The sequence below is a fragment of the Crocodylus porosus genome, unplaced genomic scaffold, assembly GCF_001723895.1.
Source record: "Crocodylus porosus isolate Cpor-Errol unplaced genomic scaffold, CroPor_comp1, whole genome shotgun sequence".
Taxonomy (NCBI): Eukaryota; Metazoa; Chordata; order Crocodylia; family Crocodylidae; genus Crocodylus; species Crocodylus porosus.
The window spans coordinates 7,580,275-7,594,768 of NW_017728939.1; the positions used below are offsets into that span (position 1 = coordinate 7,580,275).

A 14,494-nucleotide genomic window follows, 5' to 3' on the forward strand; every position below is an offset into this window, starting at 1 on the left:
AGTGTGCATGTGCGTGTTCGCCTTGTGTGAGTCTGTATGTATAGACAAGATATAAGTGCCCCTTCTGCACAGCAGTGCCCATTTCAGAGAATGCCTCAGTTCTCAATCCATGGACCTTTCAGTGGGTGTCACATCCTCTCCTGCTCTGCAGAGAGAAAGGGTGTTCCTGCTCCTTCACTGCCTTGTCCACATGAGTCCTGGGGTGAAGCGCCCCCTCCCCAGCTGTCCCTGCCCCAGCGAGGCTCCCAGGAGCGTCCCAGCTAGGATTGCCTCGAAAACGGCACAGCGGTGGGCCGCGATTACCCACGCGCTCCTTCCTCCTCCCTGGGAGCGCTGGCTGCAGGTGTCTCTCCTGCCACTGTACGAGCCCAGCCCTGTGCAAAGAGGGATCAATTATTTACGGGAGGGACTTTATATTTAGAAGGCAGGTGCCCAAGCCTCCCTGCCCTCTGTGGGCTCCTGTTTCCGGCTGCTGTGTCTGCGGACGTGCGTCCGCTCGACGGGGGTTACCCGGGCCCCGTTCAGGGAGCGGCGCGGAAACGAGAACCTGGCCGACGCTTAACACTCGAGTCAAGTGGCGAGGGCTGTTTCCAGCTGCCCTGCTCGCTCCCCCCTGCAAAGCGCTCGACTTGCTTCTCCTCCTCTCCCCTGCCAGGAGTTCGTCATGATTGTGGTGTTCGGCATGGAGTACTTCATCCGCATCTGGGCGGCCGGCTGCTGCTGCCGCTACCGGGGCTGGCAGGGCCGCTTCCGCTTCGCCAGGAAACCCTTCTGCGTCATAGGTACGCGTGGCACAGGCTGGCGCGGGCTCCTCCCAGCCCCCCGCGCCTCTCCGTGGGGCACCTGCTGTCCCCTGGTCATCGGAGACGCCAGGCGTCAATCCGCCAGGCCCCGTTTCTTGTGGGCAGCCTCAATGCCACAGTGATGGGCGTACTCGGGGCGTCGGGCAGATGGAGAGTCTCCTCGTGCCCCCATCTCCCTGCCACCTTGCAAGGGAGGACAAAAGGGAATGAGGTCAGGGTAGGGTATTACCTCCAAGAGGTAGGAGCTTTGCAGCAGTGGGGGGGCCAGGTTGGCTGCGGCAGGCCCTTCTAATGCAAGCGTTTCCACCCGGGCTGCACTGGTGGGTGAGGTCTGGGGGCGGCCTTTTTCCCGGTTGTTCTGCTCATCTCCTTTGGAGCCCTTCAGGAGCCAGGCACTGGCCTCCCTGGGAGAACGTGGCCCAGAGCCAGGCTGGGGTTTTTGATTTGGGCTCGAGGAGTGGCTTTGGGAAGGGGCCTTTGCGGGCATTTGTTTGCGGCGGTGGTCAATGCCACTGGAGGGACACAGGTCCCGTCAGGGTGGAGACGGGGGTTGATGCCTCTGAGGTCCCCTTTGCAAGCAGAGGATGGTCAGGGAGGGTGTCCGGGTGGTCAGAGTGTCCTTCACGGCTCCCAGCGCTGTGGATGGAGCCCCTCCAGCAGTGACCACGGCGAGGCATCAATTGCTCCCTGCTGGAGACGGTGGCACAGCCGTGGCTGCTGACACCCAACCATGGAGCAACAAGAGCATGGTGCTGTGTCTGTCCTGTAGCTGCGAAGGCTGTGGCCATGCTCTAAATGTACCCAGGGACCCCCCTCCCCTCTCTTCCCCCCACTTAAGGTTGGGAAGAAGCGGGACTGGAGGGTGTTTGGGAATAGCTGAGTTGCAACCTGCTGCCTTTCAGGAGTGGTCCTCAGCTGTGAGCCGGGGAGAGATCCCTCCTGCTTTGCTTAACAGAGACCCCCTGAGCAGAAAGGGTGGGCTGGGCGTGTGTCCCCCCGGGGGCGTGTATATTGGGGGCCAGGTCCCAAGGGGAAGAGACTTCATTCCCAGAACTGCCAGCCATGCCTCCCTCCCCTGTCCTCACCACCCTGTGCTCCGGGCTACAGACTTCATCGTCTTCATCGCCTCGCTGGCCGTCATCGCCGCCGGCACTCAGGGCAACATCTTCGCCACGTCGGCGCTGCGCAGCATGCGGTTCCTGCAGATCCTGCGCATGGTGCGTATGGACCGCCGTGGCGGCACCTGGAAGCTCCTGGGCTCCGTGGTCTACGCCCACAGTAAGGTGAGTTCGCAGGGCAGGAGACGCGGGGGGTGTCCCAGGCTGGGCTGGGCTGAAGGGCTGGATCCCGGGCAGGGCAGAGCTGGCACAGTGCAGGGTGCCACTCCCTTCTTGCCCATGTCACTCCCCCCTGGCCTGCCCCCAGCCCCGTCCCCGTGCTTGGGATCCCAGGACACAGCATTGACCCCGTCACCCCTCTGCTTTGCCACCCCACCCCACTCACCCCTCCCCTGTACGGAGCAGACAGGTCGGGGCGTGGGGCTCTCGCATCCAGCCTGCAAGCACGGTTCTCCTCCCTGTCTTTGAACTCGCCCACTCCCCACCCGAGTTGCTCAGCCCTGCCGGGACAGGGATGCTCTGCAGGGCTCCCGGTGCTTGTGTGCTGGAGGGGGCCATCAGGACCCGCTTGGCTTTTGCCCCCCCCCGGCAGGAGCTGATCACAGCCTGGTACATCGGCTTCCTGGTCCTCATCTTCGCCTCCTTCCTCGTCTACCTGGCCGAGAAGGACACCAACGCCGACTTCACCACCTACGCCGACTCCCTCTGGTGGGGTACAGTAAGTTCAGCTTCAGCGGGCCGCTGCCCCAGGGGGGCAGGGACGTGCCTGGAGGGGGGGCTGGGCAAGGGGAGAAGAGCTCCGTCAACGCCCCCGTGTTCTCCCTCCTCGCAGATCACGCTGACCACCATCGGCTACGGGGACAAGACCCCCCAGACGTGGCTGGGCAGGGTGCTGGCCGCCTGCTTCGCGCTCCTCGGCATCTCCTTCTTCGCCCTGCCAGCCGTGAGTAGTGCTGGAGGCTGCTGCTACCCTCGCGGGGCCTCTACGCTTTGATCCAGCAGGGAGCTCAAACTTCCCCTATAAAATAAGGGGTCATGGCCGGTGGGGGGAGACCCCGATGGCATCCTGCCTGCAGGGTATCATTGCTCCTCCTTGTGCTCGTCTGTCCTCTCCCTTCCTCCCCAGAGGAGCAGTGGGCTCTGCCTTGCACCCTGGAGCCCAGCAACCCCCAGCCATTGCAGGGAGGCTGGAATGAGGGTGGCGCCTCCAAGGGGGTGCCAGCTCCCGGGGGCAGCGATGCACCCAGCAGCTTGGAGTGATACCTCATGTGGGGTGGTCAGGACTGAAGCTGGCATTGATGTTCCCCAAGGGCATGGGGGCAGATGTGGCTGCCCGTGAGTTGGCAGGTGGGTTCTGGTCTGGGTCCTCACACTGCCCCCTTCTCCCTGCAGGGCATCCTGGGCTCTGGGTTTGCCCTGAAGGTCCAGGAGCAGCATCGGCAGAAGCATTTTGAGAAGAGGAAGATGCCAGCCGCAAACCTGATCCAGGTATTGTACCAACGCCTGCCCCCGGTAGCTCCCAACCTCTGCTGCAGCCCCGGGCACTGCGTGGCTGTGCCCCTGCTCCCCACCCACCCTGCAGGCTGTCCTAGGCTCTCCGTGCCTCTCCCCCCAGCTGTATGGATGCCCTTTCATCCTCCCTGCTATGCCAGTCTGTCGCTGGGCTCCCTACGCACAGCTCTCCTGCAGCCCCTAGCCCCGCCTTGCAGAGCTCAGCACATCTGAAATGTGCCCTGCTGAGAGTCTGATGGCACCGCAGCCGCGTGCCAATGCAGCGAGCCCTGGCACTTCAGCTCTCTCGTCTGGATCAGCCTCCTCCTGCGGTTGCCACAGAAAGGGAAACTTTAGAAAACCCCCCTTATCTCCTGAGTTCAGAGCCTGGGCACACAAAGAGAGCCCCTGACCCCTTTCCTCTATCTCCCACCGCCAGCCAGTCCGCTGGCCCCGCTCTCGCTCCTCCCCAGCCTTCTCGAAGCGGCCTGGCTTTGCCTGTCATCGTATCCCCCACCAAGGAGGGGAGAGGCGGCTGCAGATGCATAGCTCTGGGCACAGGGCAAGACAAAGGCACCTGCAAGCACATGGCCTGGGAGACAAAGCGACCGTGGTGACGCACCGCGGCTCCCGTGCTCGCACAATGTGCTCCCCCCGCGAGCTGGGCCATCGCTGCTGGCAATCAGGATGCAGACAAGAGGCCGTGCGGGCTTTGATAAGGCCTCTCCTATTGTGATCGCTCTGCAATCAATGTCCCTGTCCCTTCTTGAAGCCTCAGCAAAAGAACAGAGCCAGGAGAACAGCTTGAAGCAAGCAGGGGCTGGGAGGGTGGCGAGCAGATTTCTGTCTCCAGCACTGCCGGTGGGGTTTGAACCTGACTTGGCCTTGGGAAACCTCTAGTGAGCCAGGAATTGCCCCAAAGCAGGATTTGATCAATGCAGCCTGGGATCTGAATGAGCCAGAGAGATTTCCAGCCCACGCTGTGCTCTTTCCCTTGCCCAGCTCATCTTTTCAGCCCCTTGGAGTCTGTGGCTGGACAGTCGCCCAGAGGACTCTGGGCTGGAGGTTGGTCCTCTCCGATCTGGGCAGGGTTGACTGGTTCGCAGCAGACAGGCTGAGCCCCCCGACAGGCAGGCCACAGTTGCCGTGTTGGGATGTTGGTACATCAGAGCTGCCGCTAGAGACGGGGAGGAGGAACCTCGGAGGCATCGTCCTCTCGACTGCGCTGCTCTGAGATGTCCGCAGGCAGTCTCCTGCCTGAGACCGTGACTGGGTGCAACGTTGGGTTAGCGGGGGCAAACTCCTGCATGCCCAGCTCTGCCCACGCGCCGCAGTCCTGCCCTGTGGTGCTTGCTGCTGTCCTGGTCTTGGGAGGGCTCCCTGCTCGGATGCTTCAATCATAGGAAATGAGGGTTGGAAAGGACCTCAGGAAGACATCTCATCCAACCCCCTGCTCCCAGCAGGGCCAGTCCCAACTAGATCATCTCAGCCACGGCTTTGTCAAGCCGGGTCTTAAAAACCTCCAGGGATGCAGTTGCCACCACCCCTCTGGGTGGCCTGTTCCAGTGCTTTACTATTTTCCTCATGAGAGAGTTTTTCCTAATATCTGACCTCAACTTCCCTTGCTGCAACTTGAGCCCATTGCTCCTTGTCCTGTCATCTGTCCCCACGGAGAACAGCCCAGCTCCATCCTCTTTGCCACCCTCCTGCAGGGAGTTGAAGGCTGCTATTAAATCCCCCTCAGTCTCCTCTTCTCCAGACTAATAAGCCCAGTCTCTTCTCATCAGCCACGTGCCTCCGCCCACTAACCATTTCCATTGCTTTCTGCTGGACTCTCTCCAACTTGCCCACATCCTTTCTGTAGTAGGGGGCCCAAAACTGGACACAGGACTCCAGACTCTTCCCATACCCCTCCACACTCACAACACCGGTCCCCCTGTGCCCCCAACTGGGCCATGACAGCCAGCCCTTGTGCCACCATGCCACTGACTCTTCAACTTTGATGTCCCACAGCTAGAGGTGTGTGTGTGGGTGCCAAGAGGAAATCTGTTGGCAATCCCATGAGCCACCTAATTAACAAACCAGCCCATCGGTGCTGATGCACCCATCTGCCCCACAGAGCAGCAGTAGCTGACCCCCCTACCAGCATTTACAAACTTTCTCTTGTCCTTTCAAGTGGCTGAGCTGGGAGACCTTTCCAAGGCCAGTTTCTCCTCCCAAAGGAACTATTCTCATGCCCATCGCCCTGTGAGATGGTCCATCCGACCATCTCATAAGTGACTGTATCTGTCCTTGGTTCACTTGGGAGGTAGGGGAGGGTGCTCTCCCAGTGCCAGAGAGAGGGAATTGAGGCACTGGGGGTTAAGAGACTTGCCCAGGGTTGCGCAGGGAGTCTGTGGCAGGGACTCAGACCCAAGTGCCAGGCTCCTGCTCTCACCACAGCATCCACTTCCCTTAATGGTTCCCCTGCTGCTGCTTTCTAACAGCCTCGCTCTCTCCGGCACAGGCTGCTTGGCGGCTGTACTCGACCGACGCAAGCAGGGCCTACCTGACCGCCACTTGGTGTTACTACGACAGTATCCTCCCGTCCTTCAGGTAGGCAAGGCACCATGGGGGACGACCACGTGGGGTGGGAGGCGGGTGGCGGAAGGGGACTCGAGGGTCCGCATCCACCTGTGGCAGCTACAGCCACAAATCCAGCCCGCCAGCTCCCGGTCAGAGACCTGCGGTGCATGTGGGGCTCATGGTCCCTGGAGCATCAGTTTGCCGTGGCTCAGCCCTGCCCTCCAGGATGACGTGGCCTCTGGCTTCCTGAGCCGGCAGGGCTGGGAGCACTTCAGCCTCTGGATGGGGCGCCCATGCTCGGTGCTGCTCACCCAGCCAGCCTCCTCGCGGCCGGTCCCATCAGATGCCAAGACTGGAGCAGGCTGCTGTGGAGAATGACAGCCTGCCTTGTCCCCGGGAAGCTGTAGCCCTTTTTCCAGATCCATGGAGGCTTCCCTTTTGAGTACGGTGGAGTACAGCTTTGAAAGCCATGTCCCGCTCCCTGCCTGGGGAGCCTCAGCGGAGGTCTCTTGCACTGCCGCTGGCCCCGTCGAGGGCTGGATTGCTTCTGCTCTCTGCTCTTCTGGGGTCAGCCAAACAGGGGCAGGTGCAGAATGACCCTGCTCTAGTACTGGGGTCGTGGCTTAGAGGGGCAAGACAAGGGCTGTGCTCTGTGTTTAACCCCTTCAGCTTATCCGTTCCAGAGCCAGGAGCTTTTCCTTGCACCGCTGGAGCTGGGGACGAAGGGGTTGCAGGGTCAGGTACCTTATCCATGGCTGCAGCTGGGAATTGGAGTGGGGAGATGGTGCCTGTCACCCCTGCACACCAGTGAGTTGCTGCTGAGGGCTTGCACACACCGGTGCCACAGTGTGTGCCAGAAATCCCTGTATACATGGGGGTGACCCCTGTGCGCAGGAGCATGGTGATCCCAGCTGCAGTGCGGCTGGCACCAGGCCCGTTCCCATGTTGAATTATACCCAGCTAATCCTGGATGCAGCTTGCTCGATACTGTGTGCCCACGGTGCACCCCAGGCCAGTGGCCTGCCCCCTGGCATCCTGGGGTTGAGCTCCCCGTGGCTCTGAGCAGCTTCAGGCTCAAGTTTTGGGCAGGATACCATGCACCGTGGGCAGCCTTTGGAGAAGCAGCCTCTAGAGGTTACCCAGCATGGGGTCCCTTCATGCAGGCCTTGGCTCTGGGGCTGGGCCACTCCTCTGAGCTTGGCCCACCAGGCATTTACATCCAAAGCCCAACAGGTTTAAAAAGGCAAGATTGCCCAGCAGAGGCACGTAGCATTGCCAGCCTCTCGGACTGGCAGCAGTCGCCCCACCGAAGACGGGGAAGTTGCTTTGGGATGAACCAGTCGGACCTGAGCTGAATGCACCTACAACCAGCTGAGATCAGCCTCAGGTTGCCATGAACATTTCCAGGCCTGCTTGCTCCTCTGATCTGCACCCCTCACCCCCCACAGGCTTTTGGGGTGAGGCAGGGAAAATGTGGGTATACCTGGGTTGCCATATAGAGTTGATGCCTGCCCTAGCAGCCCCTTCTCCTTCCACTGGCTCCTTCCACTCTTTCTATCGCCCACCCCTGGGGAGCTATTAAGCCAAGTCCATGTGGCTCTCCCTTTTGTCCTTTGCATTCTGCTGAGTTCGCTCCCCGGGATGGAGCAGCTGTTAAAATCCTTCACTTCCTCCTCCATCATCTTCCATCTCCTACAGCACCCGTTCCCCATGGAGGCCACCAACCTCGCCATCCAACCCATCTCTGCTCACTCTGTCTCTCTCACCCCATCTCCAAGGTTTCTCTGGTACTGGAGTCCCCGTGGGGGTTGGATCCCACTGGAGAGCCGCGGGCTGGCGGCTGTGGATATGCACAGGAATTGGGGTTGTTCGGGCCAGTGGATTTGCAGAGGTTATGGAGGGCAGTAGGAGAGGATAGTGTGTGCGTGGAAGAGAGGATGCTCCCTCCGGTACCTGTATAGGCTGCCATCCCTGATAAAACTCGGGCCCTAGAGCAGTGTGCCATTGGAAGGGGAAGCCCCCAGGCCTCCAAATCTCATGGGATGGAGGGACACAGCCCACAGAGTCCTTGTTTCTGGACTACCTTGGACTTGCCCATCTTAATCTGCAAGGGCCCTGGGGCAGGGCTGGGCATTACAGCTGGATACGGCCCAGGGCTGAGCATCCTGCCACTGTCTGCTGCGTGGATCCTCGAGTCGGAGAACAAGCCTCCTTCCTGTGCTGACCACAGGCTTTGACGAGCATCCAGCTCGGGGTTGGCCTCTGGTTTCCCCCGGTTGTGTCCTGTGCTAGGTTCTTTTGTTTCTTTGGTCTGACGGTTGTTGTGTTTTCCCTTTTGAAGAAAACATCGTCAGCACCCGGAAAAACAACGCCCCTCCCTCCAAGCCGTGCTCACCGCAGCACCCAGGCGATGATCAGCTGCCCGGCACAGAAATTGGCCTGCCATATCCAGCCGCTAAGAGCTGCCCTTTGTCAGACGGCCTAGCGGCATCCCTGTCAGCATCAGGCCGGCCTTGAGCCCAAGGGCGCTGAGTTGGTGCAGCGGTCTTAGAAAGGAGATGAGATCAGGCCCAGTCCGGATTTGTCTGGCTCTGAACCTCCCCAGCTAACGCTGTTGCAGGTCTGCCTCGTGCGGCCTCTGAAAGGGGAGGATGGTCCAGGGCTTCAGGCTCCAGCCTGTGACCAGAGAGTTTGAGCCCCTGCCACAGACTCCATGTGTGACCCTGGGCATGTCACTGAGTCTCACTGTGCCTCAGTTTCTGCCCCCCGCTCCCCCTAGGGGGTAATAGGACCAGCTGGTGCAAGGGAGCTGTGGCGATACATTCCTGCCAGCCCACGAGGCACTGATACACTGGTGCTAGAGCGACAGAGACCCCAGATCAGCAGTGCACAGGTCTAAAATGCTAATGTGATTTCAATTCTTCAGCGGCCCCAGTGACGTGGTGATTGTCATCTCACCCAGAGCCCTTTAGAGAGCGATGGGAGTCTCTCTCTTGACTCCCGTAGACTTTGGATCTGAACGTGGTGGAGCCACGGCGGGCTGAAAGAGGCTCCTGCACTCGGTGCCGGCTCCCGGGCCCAGCCATGCTGGGGAACGCTAGAAGCAGCATCACCTACACTGGTTTTACAGCAGGGTGGAGAGGAAAGGAGTGAAATGGGAATCAATTCAGCTAAAAAGAAACCACTTTGGGCCTTTCCCACTCTGCCCACAAACCGGGCAGCACCCACTTGTGACACTAGCATGAAATCTGCTCGCCATCAGATGTTGCAGTGTCGTGCCCTAGGTGGCATGTAGCAAGTTGACACTACGGTGTCGTAAGTAGGGTCCAGAGTGAACGCCCCGTTGAGATAGGCACAACCCGCCCTGCCTTTCTTGGAGCTGGTCTTCGAGCCTGATTTCTGATGGCCCCTTTTCCTTCCTGCCACGTTTTAAAGGCGATCATGTTCTCCAGGCTGAATATTCGCTGCGTGGTTGACAGCGGAGGGTCTGCCCTGTAGGAGTGCACTGACTCGCCCACGTGCCAGGACCCGGCCCTGGTTGGTCCTTACCGGGGTCTCCCTGAGATTGAGACACTGTCGAGATGGTTTTGATTTACGGTTTCCCCCTAAGAGAGCCCCTCGCGGTCCTGGCTTTGTTCTTATACATCCTTTTGGTTTCTCTTTATTCCTTGAGAGATTTAATGTCTCCGTGTTTTTATTTGATCCACCCCCACCCCAGAGAGCTGGTCCTTATGTTTGAGCATTTGCACCGAGCCCGCAACGGAGGAATTAGGACCTCAGAGGTGAAAAAATTGCCTGACGGAGCCCCACTGCCTTATCACTGCTTCACCCCTGGCCAGAAAACCATCGCCCCCCTTCTTTGTGTGGGGGAAAGGTAGGGCGTAGCCCATGGCTGCTCCGTGTTGTGCCCGTTGTCTGTCTCCTCTTGTTGGCCCTGTCTGTGTGTGTGCAGGGGCTTCTCCTGGCTGCTAAGGGCTCGTGTCCGTGTCTGGTGCCAGGTGGATGCCAGCCTGACTGCAGGCTGGCTCCTTGTTGTGCCTGCCTTGGCTGGACCGTGTTAGGAGGTGGATGTGTCTGCTGTTACCTCCAAGGTGATGGAGCTGCTCATTTTAGCTTACATAGGGCAGGCTTGATGCCGGTGTCCCTGGTTCAGGCCCTGGATCTGTCTCGAGCGCGTTGTCACAGCGCAGACTGGACTGCGGTATTACACACACGCACACATACACACGGCTGTGTCTGGATCTCCTCGTGCCAGCCGGGCTGGACCCCACATCTCCTAGGGTCTCCATCCTCTCCAACAACCCTGTTCCTCTTCGACTCCCAGCCCAGGTCCCTTGGACTGTTCAAACCTACCCGGCCTCGGTGTGGCAGTGTCCCTGGGAACATTGTTCGCTGGCAAGCCGAGCTCACGTGGAGCTGCGCGGCTGACACAGGCTTGCAATCCCTGCAGTATAAATGACCAGGCAGATGAGCCTTCCAGTCTGTTTCCCTGCCTCCTCCTGGTGCTGGCACTAGGAAAAACAAATGCCCTTAAGGCCCAGCTCGCTCTGCAGCACGTTTCACTTTGTGCTATGCCTTCTCCCAGGTAAATCCCTTCCCCAGCTGCCCCTGGGGAGGGCTGAGCTCTGAGGCAGGAGGAAACAATGGCCTGGTTTTTTATTCCTACCTGCTGGTGCTGTTCATAGAAAGGCTGAATCCTGTTTCGAATTGGATGGAGAGCTGCCCCCTGCAGCAGTGAGTTCCACGGGTGAACCAGAAGCTGGCTCGGCCTGGTTCTCCGAGGCATTGTCTTCCTCGTGTCACCGAGCGCCCCTCTGCCTGGCATTACAGGAAAGGGTGAATCAGACCTGTCTTTCTCTGCAGTGAAACCTCCTGTCCTTTCTCTTTCCTCTTCTTCTTCTCCATCTGCCCTGGGCTCAGGTCCGAGCTGTGCACACACTAATGCCCGCGTCCACCGCTGCTGTTCTGTAGCCACCAGATCCCTTCCCAGCTGCCCACGGGGTAATCCCGCTGCCATCACTTGCCTTTTGCTTTGCTCCCCAACCAGTCCTCATTTCCCCTACTAGTTTTCTCCCCTGACTCCAGCCATTCCCAGGGGAATATAAACGGGGCAGTTTTATCACAGAGCATTTTTCTGTTGCTCACATTGAGGCAGCCTGCGGTTGGAGGCAGGTGCCTGTGCCAGCAGGGCCGGGGGGTGTGAGCTATTTGATCACCGGCGCGGGGTGTGCAGAGGATCCAGAGAGCTGGGCAGTCCCTTGCTGCCATGGAGGTGCACACACCTGCCTTCTCACTCTGTGCTTGTGAACAAGGGCCCTGGGATGCGTGGGACGTGTCGGCGTGAAGGAGCATGGACTGCCGATGATGGTGAAGGAAACAGCTGCTGGCTGCTGCTTGCTCTCTGCTCTCGGGTGCAAGCTTCTGGAGGAAACACTTCCCCACGAGAGGATCCTTGGTCCTGGAGGTTCGAGGGGGTGGACGATACCAGAACCAGGCAGCTGGATGACCAGCAAGTGGGATGACCAGCCCCAGTGTCCAAGAGCCAGTTCCCCGGTTCAGCCAAACCCTACTCGGGAGCACCTTGCATGTGATCGGGATGCGTGTAACATCCCGGCCGACTGGGGGGCACAACACCCCCCAGGTAAACGGATGGGGCATGGTGTCCATCTGTCGCTGCCCTGGGCATCCCTTGGTGGACCAGGGGGATTTCCTGGAGGCCAGCAGAGCCAGGGGGCTCGAAGGGGCATCAGTGACAGTGACACGAAGAGACGCCAGCTCCGGTTCCCATGCGCTGCTCTACATGAAGATGCCTCCGAATCCCCTGCGCGGGGCCGTCTGCCGCGCCGGCTCTGTTCAGCCTGGGTTTGGGGCCTCTGCTCGCTCGTCAGTGATCCCCAGCAGGGATACGAGTGAATCAGCCAGGGAAGCTCCAGCTCTGTGTTCCCCAGGGGCAGGACTTATGTCTTGGGGATGCTGAATGGGCCCCATCCTGACATGGGAGAGTTGGCCGTGCGAGCAGCCCACCACGGATATGAATGAGGTGAATGAGCCTGGGCTTGATTTTGGTGGCTGCCGGGAGCTGCAGGGCAGGAGATAGTTGGGATCCTGGTTGTCTGTGTGCTGGGGCTGAGCTCTGCCCTGCACATCCACTTCCAGCACTGGTTTTTCTGCATCTTTCAGCAGCATCCAGGAAACCCGCAGCCCCAGCTTGTCACCTTGTTAGGGGAGTGACGGCCCCCAGCCCTGTTGCATGAAGGGTTGGTGACCAGTAGGTCCAAGGCATCTGCAAGTGAGGTGGGGACAGGACAGGAAACGGTTTCCCTTGCAGTGCTTCAGGGAGGGATTTGGGAGGTAGGCAGGGGGAGGCTGCTCCCAAAGTGCTGTGTGCCTCAGTTTCCCTGTTTGTGAAAGGGGGCTGTTGTGACGGTTCCTGTGGACGTCTCGGAGGTGGGAAGAGCTGAGTGCTGGGACTATACGCGCTCCCTGCTCCTGCCCAGGGGTTGCTGGACTGTCTCCAGCACAGGGTGGTGCTTTGTCGCCTGTGCCCGCCTGGGGATTCACGGCGAACATGAAGCATCCTGCAGAATCAACCAGCCGGACTTACTTGGAGCTCCCTGCAGACCTCGTGCCTGGGGTCCTGGGAGATGCTCTGGGCACTTGGGCTCATCTGCTCCGCTGGGGACGACACAGGCGGCGAGCCACCCAGCACAGTCCGTTGCCTTACCCAGAAGGTGCCTTGATCTGCTGCTGAAGAGCCAGCGCGTGGGGACCTCCCAGGACAGCGTGGTGCTCCGGACCCCTGCCGGCCTGGCGCTGTGGGCTCGGGGGTCAGGCGGACGTAAGCGGCCGGCTTCACCTGCAGCTGGCCTCAAGATGAGCCTGCAGCCGTGTGTGGTCCATCACCCCCAGCACAACCCCGGTTCAGGGGCACACAGCTGGGGCCTGGACCACACTTAGGGGCGAGGGGGACTGGACCCCAACAGTGCCACAGTCTTGATGAGCCAGCATGTGGCCCCAGGGGGGTTGGCCCTAAGGTGAGATGTTGACGGACCAGTCTGTGTATCCCTCCCCCTGGTCCAGATGTCCCCTTTTTACTAACATCGCCTCTCACGCCATTCTCATCTTTTTCTCTCCCCTCCTTCGCTCCCCCTCTCCACCTCCCCCCATCTCTCCCCCACCATGTCTTGCATTTCCATTCATTCCCGGAAGCTGGAAAGACGAAGACGTGCAGTCCCACAGGTGTTTACGTCTCAGGTAACCTTTCTCGACGCCGCGGTGCCTCTTTATTTCTTTCTCCCAAAGAGCCGTGGTAACGGTAGGTGCCCTCCGGAGGTTTTGCCACTCTCCAGGTGCTGCCCCGGGCGAGGCGCACAAAGCCAAGACCCCCGTGGCGAGGGGCCAGGTGGAAAGTAGCCCGCGTGCTGCTGGCAGGGAATTTCGATCTCTCTTGATGTCTGCCGGGGGCCCGTGGGGGGGGGGCAGTGGCTCAGCTTCCAAATGCACGCTGGCTGGTTCATTTCTGTCTCCTCACCTGTTTTTTGCAGAGATCTCCACTGCTGGGTAGCGCAACTCCTTTCTTCCTATGGGGAGCAAGGTGATTGTTTAAACAGGACCTACACAAACCACCATGGGCGGATCTAGGATTTTGAAAAGGGTGGGGTGCAGGTGATGTGACGCACATAACACATGCCTACTTTTATCAGGTTAACAAGAAGCTGTACTAATAAGCTCGCGGCCTCAGGCTATATTATTCCTTTAAAGTTTGCAGCAAAAGCAATATATGTTTGCTGCAGCGTTTATTACGAATACAAAAACCACAACAGACCGGGCAAAAAAATAATGTTGTTTCATTGGTTCTGAAGTCCTTAGGATTGAATGGGCATCCCCTTTTCAGATTCACAAAACAAAATCTAGCTGTCTCAAGCATCTTGACAGTGCATCCAATGCTTCCCTGAAAGTTATTTCCACCTGAGTTGATGTTTTTAGCCAGTCTGCAGGGCTGTGAAATAGGAGCTGCATTGCCAGGAGAGGGAACAGATGGCAAAATTGCAGAATAAAGAATAGTTTAATTAGTGGAACATTAAGGCCATTAAAAAAACAAAAAAAAAGGAGAGAGGTCCAATAACACCCGCGGAGGGAAGAGTTTGGAAGGAATCGGGTGGGGTACAACGAGCCGCGAAGGCAAGCAACTCCCTTGCTGCTGCCTGAATAGAAATGCTGGTGCCGACTAACTGGTTCCCACCTGGACCAAAGAGCTGTGCCCGGGGGTCCTAGTGTGGAGGGATGCTCTGTACCAACTGCTAGGCCTGTCAGTGGACTTCAGGGCAGTATTTGAGTCCTGGAAAAACTTTGTCTACAAAAAGTGGGTTGGGGCCGTCACCGCGCTGCTCTCTTGCGAGTCCATCTTGGAAGCAAGTGGCTGGCGCATTTCCAAAGCAGAAAGGTTCATGGGGTTTGGATAGGGCAGGGTGGTGCCCAGTCCTCCTAGGGTAGACTCTGGCCCGATATCAGCAAGAC

At 59.1% G+C, this 14,494-nt stretch overlaps 1 protein-coding gene across 1 annotated transcript in view; it reads left to right on the forward strand.

Annotated features, from left to right (window-relative positions):
• KCNQ4 (potassium voltage-gated channel subfamily Q member 4) overlaps nucleotides 1-14,494 on the forward strand; it is a gene marked incomplete at its 5' end in the record, with an annotated part of 66,381 nt that overhangs the window by 35,733 nt on the left and 16,154 nt on the right. The window contains 7 exons of the mRNA XM_019547538.1: nucleotides 656-782; nucleotides 1,911-2,086; nucleotides 2,514-2,639; nucleotides 2,754-2,864; nucleotides 3,314-3,409; nucleotides 5,919-6,007; nucleotides 9,696-9,851. Coding sequence (XP_019403083.1) covers nucleotides 656-782; nucleotides 1,911-2,086; nucleotides 2,514-2,639; nucleotides 2,754-2,864; nucleotides 3,314-3,409; nucleotides 5,919-6,007; nucleotides 9,696-9,851 — 881 coding nt within the window. The remainder of the gene's footprint in view (nucleotides 1-655; nucleotides 783-1,910; nucleotides 2,087-2,513; nucleotides 2,640-2,753; nucleotides 2,865-3,313; nucleotides 3,410-5,918; nucleotides 6,008-9,695; nucleotides 9,852-14,494) is intronic.